Below are 11,286 nucleotides of genomic sequence, written 5' to 3'. Positions count from 1 at the left end.
GAGGGGGGCGTAAGCCCGCCCGCCGCACTCCCGTCGTGCTGCGCGCGCTAAGATGGCGGCGGGCGGGCGCTGAGGCGGCGGTGGGGGCATGGCGGCGGCGGCGGCGGCGGGGCCGATGGCGCTGAGGCGGACGGGGGCGGCGGCGGCGGCGGCGGCGGCGCGGAGCCGCGGCGTCCTCACCCGCAGCATCCTTATCTGCGCGGCGCCGCCTCGTCACCGTGGGCCGTTGCCGCGCACGCCCTGGACCACCCGCGGGCCGCCGCCGGAGGAACTGGCGCGGGCGGTGGAGCGGCGGCCGGTGCGGGAGCAGGTGGAGCTGGACACCATCACCTATGCCGGGCGGCAGCATTTCGTGCCCGGCCTGGCCCGGCCGCGCTTCCCGCCCTGGGACCGCGGCTGGCACGACCCCTGGCACTCTCGGGGGCCGCGCTACGAGGAGATGCCGCTCTACAAGGAGCGCGGCTGCTTCATCTGCCACCAGCGCGTCCGCATGGTGGAAGGTACCGGCCCGCCGCCCTCGGCGGTCCCCGGCCCCCTCGCTCCCGGTGCCCCCGCGCCGGCCCGGGCCCCCGCGCAGCCCGTCCAGGCACTCGCCCTGCATAAAAACACAGGCGGCGAACAGCCTGCCCGGCCTCATCAACCAGCTGCGCTGCCAGCCCGCCCGGCGGCCTCGGTAATACCTGTTTTCTTGGTGTTTGTTTAAAGGAGTTCGGCAAGCGCAGTGGCTCACCAAGACAAAGCTGGTGCAAGGCTTACCCCCGCCGGTGCTCGGCATCATTGACAACCCAGCTCACCGGCTTGAGGACCACGAGGAGGGGATAAAGCGTGCGATCTCGCATGCACGGTTCTGGGGCACGACAGAAGTTGCTCCCAAGAGAGAGCATTATTGGTAAGTCCTTGGTCATAGAGAAAAACCTGTCTGCTGCATGGTCATGGCTTTAGCGTAAGCCGGTCATCCAGCAGGTAACTTGTAAACCAGAGTTATTAACACTACAAAGAAAATTCATATATAGATCTGCTGTTGAGAGATTCACTTACTGTTCGTAACTGTTAGACCCTTTGTTTCAGGTTGTCACCTTGTAAAACAAAAAGCCAAACAACCACCAAAGCCCCCGGTTCTGAATATTGACACTAACACCAATGTAAACACACACTCTACACTAAACCTTTTTCCAGGCCAAGGTCTGTGTTTCAACTTGAGGTCTGCTTCTAGCTGATGCAGAATGTCAATTTTTTAATAAGTAATGCTAAGCATTACCTTTGCCAACTTGGAACAGGACTGGCATGTGGGATATTAATCTGAAATGTGTGTTAGCTGTTTGGAAACGTTATGGTATTATATGTTTTACATACAGTAGTGTTATAGCATTCATGTCCCAGAAGCATCTGCCTGTCATTATGATCACATTTTTTATGTAACTATTTTTTTTTTCCTCATTATAAAGCCCAGTACTGTTTGAAGACTTGATACATTTATGTCGGTTAATGACTGTGAAGTATCCTTCTCTGACTAAAAGAATGTTGGCTAGAAACTACAAGATATCAGCTACGTGGGAAAGAGGTTAGTTGCTGCTGTGGTGGAAGTATTTAGCCCTTTTAATTAATATAAGAGGGGTCACAATGCTGCTAGCTTTAAGGCTGAGGACTTAGAGAAAATGCAACAATTCTGGACCCAAGTAATTCTTTCAGTTTTAAGTAGTGCTGTAATGTTGGGCAAGCTTGGAAGACGGCAGGATATTTGCCCTGAGGAGATTATTAGGGTGTTAGACAACATCAACAAGATGGCAGGAGAAGAGAACCAGTGACTTAGAACTGATAGTTTATTTTTTGTGTCCAAAATCTGCAGTGTTATTTTTCTACATATATTTAGTTAAGAAACTAATACCAGCAGTTAACATTGGTGTTATAGAAGAAGAATCTATAGCTGAGCTACTGTGTTGGTTTAGCTTGGAGGTGAGGGGGAGAGAATGAGCCTTGCAGAACAACTACTTAAGAGAACACTGCAGCCAAAAGGAAGCATACGCCTTTCCCTAATGTTATTTCGGCAGTGTTTGAATGTAGCCTAATTTCCCTCCCCAGAATCCTTTCTCCTTCAGGTCCGTGGCCTGAATGGAATACTTCTGAACTCTATGGCCCCAATACCACCAGTAGCCTCCAAGGAAGAGGTACTGGCCACTGAAGAGCATGTCCTGGAGACCTTCTATCCCATCTCTCCTACAATTGATCTTCAAGAAGTGAATGTGTACAAAGAGCTCAACGATACAGGTAAATCTAGCTGTTGGTTATAGTTTTCTGTCAGACTAAGTATTTGGGCTAACCTGGAATCCTTGACCTTCTGCGAGACAGCTGCGGGTAGGGGGTGGATGGGAATGAGGGGGCACAGTAGCTGGGCACAGGGTGTGCAGTACACGCGCTCTAGACCTGTGGCAAGTATATTGTGGCCGAATCAGGAGTGTGAAGACCTTAAATCCTGGCAAATTAACAGTTCCTGAAGATAGGGCATAAAACATTGGCTGTGTACTCTCTTACTGAGCGATTCCTGACATGATTATCTGCCATTTAGGTTTTAGAGATGGTTATCCATACTCTCATCCTCACACTCTCTTCTTCCTGGAATCGGCCAACATTCGTCCTAACAGGTTCAGACCAGAACAACTTCGTGCTAAAATGCTGATGTTTGCTTTTGGCAATGCACTGGCAAAGGCTAAGGTGCTGTACGGGGTACGTATTGGAGACTGCTGCTGGCTCACTGGGTCTTTGTTCTTTCTCTAAAGCTGCAGCTAGTGGAAAGAACTGTGGCATTCCATTGCTGTGGCATGCTACAGTAATTTTCAAATCTGAGCTTCCCAGTCCAGAGGTGTAACTCTAACCTTCAGGTACTGTTCTGCTAGTCCAGAAGATCTCTCGGCAATGAGCATGTTTGTGATGTAACATGTATTAGAGTGGTAATGGGTAGGAACCAGGGAGTAGGTTCAACTGTAAAACTCTAACCCATCCCACAGCTCAGTATGTAAATTGATACTTCATTGCTGGCTGAAGGAGGAATTTTAATTAAAATACAAAATCTACATTCAAAACTTGTTTGACTACAGTAATTTTCTGGGCAAGGTAACAATACATTTATTAAAATCTTGGCTTTAAACCAAGTAAAGATGCAGAATCAGCAAGTACTCATACAATTTCTGTGGTAATTGGCTTTTGAAACATTCTTCCCTCCCCACTTCTTTCTTAGAATGATCCCAAGGTTTTGGAGCAGCCAATAGTGGTGCAAAGCATTGGCACAGATGGTCAGCTCTTCCAGTTCATGGTGTTCCAGTTAAATACAACGGACCTTGTCTCTAGTGATGGCATAAAAAATCTAGTCTGGATTGATTCTGATCAAAACCTGTACGAAAAAGCCCAGTGTGTTCCAGAAGTCAAGAAGAGAGTTATTACGGTAAGGAAAACTTGGGAAGTGGTCCTGGAAATCCTACGCTTTCACCTCTGCTGGAGGTTTGGGAGCTGGCATAGAGCTGCAGCCTGGGTTTTAAACCAGCTGAAGGGACCTGACACAGGCACTGGCCTCGTTCTTACTTAAGCAGGTGTTACTGACAGTGAGGATTTGTAGTGCTGATGTACTGCATAGCGTGCAAGCCACACACCAAGCTTAATATGAACTCCTACATAAAGATATCCCCATCTGTAATCTACCATCTCATAATATGCTTGTTTAAAATCGGCTCGTGCTCTGGTGAAGGAAGTGCTTACATGCAACTGTCAGCTTTGCTGTACAGTAAATAGAGCACAGTGCTGTCAGCCCTGGTTACGCTGGGAGGGTGTCTCAGCCTGATGGGCAAAGGGTTTATGAGATGTACACCAGTGGAAGTACCCCCATACAAACCCATCTGGGGAGGGACAGCGCAATTTGGAAGCTACCTCATCTGAAGTCTTACTCAAGTGTATTTAAAGCCATTGTTTGTCTACATTAATCACTTCACTGCAAACTGAGCATCCATGTCTTTCTCTGCAGAAGCCCGCTGGAATATATGGCTTTCAGCCAGACACATTCAAGAAGTTTCTGGCACTGTATCTGCATGGAACTGTGTGAAATTCAGCTCAAATGAAAATACTTCACCAACTGTACCTGCTGCTTCTCTTTACCAGAACCATCACATAATTAAAGAAAGGTGGATTAATTTACTTTCAAAAATAAATTATATTGTTAACGAAAGTAAAAATTTTTTAAATGAAATTGTGCCTGAAGAAATTCTTTTCATTTTAGGGTCTCACCTCTGGATTCGGGTTAGAGAGAGTCATCAAATGCATCCTCCTGCACTCTTCCACTGTTGCCTAGAAAGAACATAAGTCAGTCATTATTCCTCTGTGCGGGTTCTGCTCTCGGTGTGCTTTTGCACAGAGCTAGACTCAAACCTATTTTCTGAGGTTGCTTTGAGTACCTCTGAATGCAGTGTATGTGGAAGAGACTTACAAAGCTTCGAGAGGGGAGCCTGAGAGATGAGCCTTTTTCATTCTGCTTGGCTTTTACTTTGTTTCACTCCTTGCTGCTTTGGGATGTGTCGTGCTGCCCTGTGCTTAGTTCCCAAAGCACTTAATCGGTGAGTTTGCTTTGTTGGATCTGTAGAACCACAGTTCTTTTATCCCCCAATTCTGGATTAAGAGACCTATCCATTTTGGGAAAGTGGTGTAGAATGTAGCGTGAAACTTTGGTGCCTGGTAGCTGGTATTTGCTGCTAAAAACACAAAGGAATAATTTCTTCCTGCCACACAGAGTTAACTGAGCAGGAAGCATGTTCTTTTTAAGATGGGGGCATTAGTGTGGTTTTTGGAAAATGAAGGCTGAATTAGCTCCAGCCAAATGTAGAATGTTTCGCGGTTCTGCACTGAAACCCTCCAGCACATGGGAAGGAATAGGACAGGCTGTGCTATTTTAAGGTGCGGGAGAGCGTATTTCTGATAAATTAATCTCGCTTCAGTGTCTTGTGTCAGAGACTGGTCTGCACTTTGTGATCTTCTCTGGCCATCTGGATGAACACCCCAGTTGTGTGTTCCACTCTCAATCCATCGGACAGCTGTACTCTGCAGGTTTCGGAAAACAGACTTTCGCTGGCCAAATTTGAGATCAACAGTTGCACCCAGTAAATTAGGATGCATTGGCTGTAAGTTAAATTAACAAATCCCTCAATAGTTAGGAGGAAGTGCTGGAAAGAGAAATAATCTAGTAAGCATTGCATTGATCTAAATTGTGTTAATTCTGCCTGCTCCAGGGATGCCTAATTCACCTCATCGATTTAAATCTGCTCAGAGCTGTAATTTGCACCCAGTTATTTAGGAATATTATGTCTGTGGAGGCTGTTCTGGTAGGAGTTCCTCAGTCTGTTGGCTCTCTGCTATGTCATGTGGACCCTGCTGAGCAGCTCTAGACAACGCTTCAGGGACTATTGGCATCCCCTCGCCCTTCCAGCTTTGGGTCATTACCTATCAGGGAGGAAACCCTGTAGGGCAGCCAGCCTCTGCATTAATATTCCTGAGCATGGCAGTTTCACTAAGGAAGCCTGGGTGGAAGAGTGGCTGTGGTGGAGCGGGGGTGTGGAGAAATGAAACACCTTGCATGCTTCTAGTAGATGCAGGAATCTGTGAAGGTGGTCTACGTGGGAAAGAGCCAAAGTCCTGTTAGATGCTTTTACCTCTCAATGAAGACATCCCTATTAGGCCAGGCAGTAGAAGAGGAGACACTAAGTGAAGCTGGAGTTCTGCTGTCTCCAAGAGTGAGCAGAGACAAGTCATGAGAACAGGGAGAGATGGGCAAAGGCAGAACAAAGGCAATTTTGAAAAATGGCAGAAGCAGTAAGACATGGGATAGCCAGCAGGGGAATGAGGCTTCAGCAGGTTACAAGAGGCATCAGGAAGCCACCTGAGATGAGGGGACTATACACAAGCATGCAACGCCATGTCCCTGGTTTGCTCAGTGCACAGCTGTTCCTGCCTGTGGTGCTGGAGGAAGCAGTATTCATGTGTTGCTGGAAGGAGCAGCTGATCCTTGTGCTGGGGAAGGTACTCTGAGGTCCAGGAGGGGAAATCAAGGAGGGGCAGAGCAGAGCTCCCAGCTTGGCACCTGGGACGGATGGTCATTTGTGTGTCGTGGTGCAGGTACAAGGTCTGTGAACCGGGCATCCCCTGCAGAGCCGCCACCTTGCCACAGACAGCTGCGCACACCTGTGTGGTGTCCCACTGGTCTTCCCAAGCATGCCACACGTGGTTCACCTGCTCATTCCTCCAGTGTGACCTGCTGGAATTAGCCCAGCTGAGGAAGGTGGGACCAAGAGCAGGACAATGGGTCACAGAGGTACATCTGGGTTGGCATCAATAAATTATAAAGGCTTGTCAGCAGGTGAATGGCATTACCTCAGCACGGACCAAGAACCAGGCATTAACTTTTAATGAACAGGCAGCCAGGGGAAGCAGAACATGCAAGAACAGGGCAGCTGGAGTCTGAGATGAAGACCTGGTGGAGCCTGGCTGCCTGGAGGACAGCTCTGCAGCTGCTGGCGCAGGATCTGGCCCCCCAGCCTGCTGTGCGGATGATGCACAGTGTGCCATCCCAGCTCTACCGCTCCACATTACCTTCCCCTGAGCTGCTCCCAGTGCAAAACCCAGCTCCACGGGCTGCACTTGTGCCAACAAGTACACACAGTGCTCAGACCAGAGCCCCTGGTTGTTCAGATCCTCCTCCTGCATTTGATTTAATGAAAACTAATGTGGGAGACAATTATCCCTAAGGTTGGGCTCAGGAGACGTTTAGAGGAGGGAACTTGGCAGTTTCTCATGGCAGTGTTTAATAAAATTAGCTTGTAACCCAGTAAGAACCAGCGGGAAGGGCTTCTCTACACCCTGCAATAAACACTGCAGGCAGCAATGCTGCCCATTGCTCCAGGCAGCTGAGCAGTGCCTGGCTGGGCAGCACAGGCAGGGAAGGCCCTAGGGAGCCAGGAGGGCAGGAGGTCCTCATCATGTCAACTAGTTACCCTTGGTGGGGGGTCATGTTTCCAAGTGATGGACAACACTCCTGCTACTTTCTGCAAAGCACAGAGGGAGGACGAGAGGAAATGGCCTCAAGCTGCGCCAGGGGAAGTTTAGGTTGGACGTCAGGAAAAACTTCTTCACTGAAAGGGTTGTCAAACAGTGGAACAGGCTGCCCAGGGAGGTGGTTGAGTCTCCACCCCTGGAGGTATTTAAAAGAAGGGTAGATGTGCTTGAGGATATGGTTTAGTGGTGGACTTGGCAGTGATAGGTTAGCGGTTGGGCTCGATGATCTCAAGGGTCTTTTCCAACCTTAATGATTCTGTGGTGTGGTTGCCTGGACCAAAAACTGTATCGGGGCATGGCTCTGGACCCTGCACAAGGACATTTGTGGCATTCACCTGGAGGCAAAGGTGCACAGGTAGCAAAGGGTGTGAACATACACCACTCCTTAGACCCACCATTAATTACATGCTAATGAGCTCTGCAGGTACGATGAGTTTTTCTGGGTAGTTCCCAAACCTAGCAGACATCCAACACACCAATCCCCTCGCCCCTTTACTCCACAAGCATCTGCAATCGCACGGCTCTCACTCCTGGAATTGCAGGAGTGACATGGCTGCAGGTATCGGTGCTGGATGGGAGCATCCCCCAGCACCAGCAGAGCTCCAGGATGGCTTGCAGCTCCGTGAGCCTGCAGCCCCCTGCAGCCCTCAACCCACGTTTGAATGTTCCCTCAAGGAGGGAGAGAAGCTGCACAATTGCAGCCAGCCTTATCCTGCCTGAACTAGTCAAAGGCAGAGAACAAGGCTCAAGGCAGCAGCTCCCATGAGCATTTCAGGCACCCTGCGCTTGCAACCACACATATAAAGACCTGAAAAGCCCCAGTATTTCCCCAAGTGCTGCAGCAGCCTCTGATCCTGCCTGTCGGGGAACCAGGTCAGCCTTGTCTGGGTTCCTCCGTCTCCAGCAGCTGGTTCAGAGCCTGGGGCTGCGTTGGCTCCTGTAACAGTGCACACACCCATCATGCGCTGCAGCCAGCCCTTGCTCGAGGAGCAGGGATCAGCAGATTCCATTGCAAGCCTATATATACGTGTGTGTGTATATATATTTGAAGGTGACATTCGCATCCCTTCCCTCTCCCTTGCTTACCTCCCAGCAGGCAGGACTCCCGCAATGGGAGGTAGCAAGACCCAGCTCCTCTCCCAGGGCATCCCTGATCTGTAACCTGCTGCATGGAGAAACTCTGGAGGACAGGGTGAAAAAAAAAAAAAAAAGAAAAAAAAAATCCTCCCCCTGCCTTTTTAGCCTCAGAAAGCCCCCTCTGCCTGCATCCAGGCAGGCTGGGTGCAGGGAGGGTGAGGGTCCTGCACAGCGCATTCTGAGCCCAGTGCAGGCAACACTGACCATTTTCCTAGGCTAAAACGTGAATTTTTAAAATGCTTAAAAAAAAACAAAACAAAAAAACAAACCCCAAACATAAACCAAGTGAGCATCGTTAAACCAAGCCCCTCCCTGCCCCCGGGTCCTGTGCAGCAACCAAATCCCCATCCACCTTCCCAGCCTCAGCCAGACACACCCCCAACACCAGCCACCTCTCAGCTCTGCATCACCTCTGCTCCCACGTCCCAGAGCCAGGGTTTGGTCCTTGTTGCATAAGGGTCAAAAGAATTCCCCACCCACCAGGTCTGGCAGCAAACACCAGGAACAAACTGCAGAGCACTGAAATCAAATGTTTATGTTGATATTTATTACAGCATGGGGAGGGGGGAGAAGGGGGGAGAACCGTTTCATTCAAAAAAACCATCCCATACCAATGAAGACAATAATTTAGCTATTCATTTTAAAATACATTAAAACCGGTCCTTTCATTTCCTCATGTCAGAAGAAAAAAAAAAGACAAACCAAAAACCCAAGATGGAAAGCAGAAAAGGAAGAAAAATTGACCCCTCGGGGAGCTCCCGGGTATATTTGCGATGCAACAAATCTGCATTGTTATTTCTCAGTGTTACTTGGAAAATATTAACCTGACTGTAACTATGAGACTGACACCATCAGATCCCCCCATCCCACCCGCCCCTCCCTCCCCAGCAACTTTCTACAGGTAAAGCACAATTAAAATGCCTAGGAAAAAGAAGGCAAACATTTTTTTTTAAAAAAATTCATATTACACGCTAAAAAAAAGTTTTGTCATCTCATGTTTTGCAGTCAGAATAATAAAAACAAGCCAAATGTTCCCCAAAAACATTTAAATGAAGGGGTGCGGAAAAAAGACATCCCTTTAATAAAACATTATCAACAAATATCGTACACAAACTACAATGTATAATAATTACTTTTTTTCCCCCCTCTCGGCAATTTTCGAACCAGACTACAAGGTAAGAAAAAACACTGAAACAAGATACAATGCTTTCAATAATCCGCACAAAGGTCAAATCCAAGGGAGAGAATATTTTACAGAATATGATATACATGGAGCAGAAATGGGAGCTGGAGAAAAACAAAGACCAAACTACAGGGTAGTGTCATGTACAGAGATCCCAACCCGCCGCCTTGGCTCGTCCCTTCCTCTCCCACCAGAAGGAAGGGCCTTCGATGCTTGCCATTAATTTTTATTTTCTTATTACAGAGCGAGCCTACAGAATAGCAAGGTTACATTTTAACAACAAGAATTCCTTAAAAAATATCTCCATCCAGTTCCAAATCATAGATAAGTGAAACCCTGACAAGAGCACATTAAAGAAAAGTACCCCCCCAAAATACCCCCAAAAGCAAATACACGCCCCCCCCCCACCCCCCCCCGAACACCCAAAGTTAGCTGGAGATCACAGTTTCAAAGTCCCAGGTCAGATTAACCCTTTATTTCGGTGGATTTAAAAAAAAAGTATTTAAAAAATCCATTTTTGCAGTGAACCAGCTGAAGGACTCTGGGGAAGGGAGCGACAGAGATTTCCTCTTGTACTCAGAGAGGGGGGAAAGACTAACACAGTGCATGCCACAGTCACAGAGAGCAAGATCACGATTCATTCGAGGATGTGATCGTAGAAGGGGTCACCTGCGTTAATAAGTTTATAACGAGGTGGTGGAGTCTCTTCCCCAAAGCAGATCTTGTTAACTGGAGGAGGAAGCGTTGTGCTGCAAACAAACAAACAAACAAAAACCCCAACAAAAAATAGAAGGGAAAAAAAAACCCAAAACAAAAAAAAAAAAAACACAGGCCTTCTGAACGAAAACCACCATTGTAAACTGTCCAGTTTATTTAAAAAAATGACTACAACAGAGACAACATGAGATTTCATATCTAGACTAGCTTCCTGGTGTCGCACGGCACAAACATACAACAGGTTCGGTTTCTGTCTTTATTTAAAAGAACAAAGCAAAGAGATCGGAGTTGGGTGCTAGAGGCTTCCGTTTGTTTCCAAAAAGAAGTGTCATGTACATATATAAACCCTTCTGCACAAAGAAGGGTCTTGTCATGTCTTGAAATATTTTAAGTTTTGTCCTTCATGTTTTATGGAATAAAAAGTTCAGCCTTTTTATTGCATGAAACTAAACCTGGGGTTTTGGCCCCCGCCACGCGTCTCCCTGCCCATACACCTAGCTTCTTCTTCTTCTTCTTGCATAATTCGTTGAGATCCTCCGAACGGCAGCTGACTGTCTTGATCCTGGAGAGGAGGAGGGGGAGGGAAATCACACACTCATCGTCATGCTGGGGGAATACTGGAAGAGAGACAGAGCCAGGGTGAGAAACCAGGCAGGCCAGACCTCCAGACACCAACGGGGGATGCAAAAGGAGGCTGGTGACAATTATACAGCAACCTAATTGGATCTAATAAATCAGGAGGAGAGGATAGGCTGGAGATTCAAATATATCAGGGTGTAATCTGCTCTGTAACTTGCTTTTCCAGGGAGAAAATCAGCAGAACAGTATGGGGTGAGATGCAATTTAAACCAAATAATTAACATGCACGCATGTATATGCTGCTATTAGAGGAAGAAGAGGAGGGATGTCTGCAGCCACGCACAGCCTTGAATAGTCGAGGCCAGCAGAGCTGGCTGCATCTGCGCGGGCTCCTCTCCATCCCGTGGGATCCTCTCCTCAGTACACCCATCCCGCTGAGGACCCAAGCTTGCACCCACCAGTGTATTTCTTCCTCCCCATATTCTGTCCCGGAGCAGCCCACACACAGCACAACCCAGGTCCAAAAGGCACCCAACTGCCAAGCCCACCCGCCCCTGTGCCGGGATGCCCTGGGGACTGTCCCCCCA

The 11,286-nt window shown here is 48.2% G+C and overlaps 2 protein-coding genes across 7 annotated transcripts in view; one reads left to right on the top strand and one right to left on the bottom strand.

The window, feature by feature from the left end:
• Positions 1–42: 42 nt before the first annotated feature.
• Positions 43–11,092, top strand: MRPL37 (mitochondrial ribosomal protein L37). Its single transcript, XM_064455033.1, has 9 exons — positions 43–500; positions 706–889; positions 1,446–1,561; positions 2,080–2,265; positions 2,564–2,721; positions 3,233–3,436; positions 4,010–4,166; positions 4,262–4,595; positions 10,926–11,092. Exons 1-7 carry the CDS (start codon positions 89–91, stop codon positions 4,085–4,087), a joined length of 1,338 nt encoding a protein of 445 aa, XP_064311103.1. The 5' UTR covers positions 43–88; the 3' UTR covers positions 4,088–4,166; positions 4,262–4,595; positions 10,926–11,092.
• SSBP3 (single stranded DNA binding protein 3) overlaps positions 10,252–11,286 on the bottom strand; it is a 53,772-nt gene continuing 52,737 nt past the window's right edge. For 3 of the 6 annotated variants that reach the window (XM_064455037.1, XM_064455035.1, XM_064455034.1), the window contains one exon: positions 10,252–10,682. In XM_064455037.1, the coding sequence (XP_064311107.1) occupies positions 10,554–10,682 (129 nt within the window). In that variant the 3' untranslated portion in view covers positions 10,252–10,553. Of the gene's footprint in view, positions 10,738–11,286 lie in introns of all 6 variants that reach the window. The other 3 variants (XM_064455039.1, XM_064455038.1, XM_064455036.1) reach the window with 1 other exon arrangement.

Source organism: Phalacrocorax carbo, chromosome 6 (genome assembly GCF_963921805.1).
Source record: "Phalacrocorax carbo chromosome 6, bPhaCar2.1, whole genome shotgun sequence".
Taxonomy (NCBI): domain Eukaryota; kingdom Metazoa; phylum Chordata; class Aves; order Suliformes; family Phalacrocoracidae; genus Phalacrocorax; species Phalacrocorax carbo.
The sequence above is the reverse complement of the archived record's forward strand: the minus strand, read 5'-3'. Positions and strand labels throughout refer to the sequence as shown.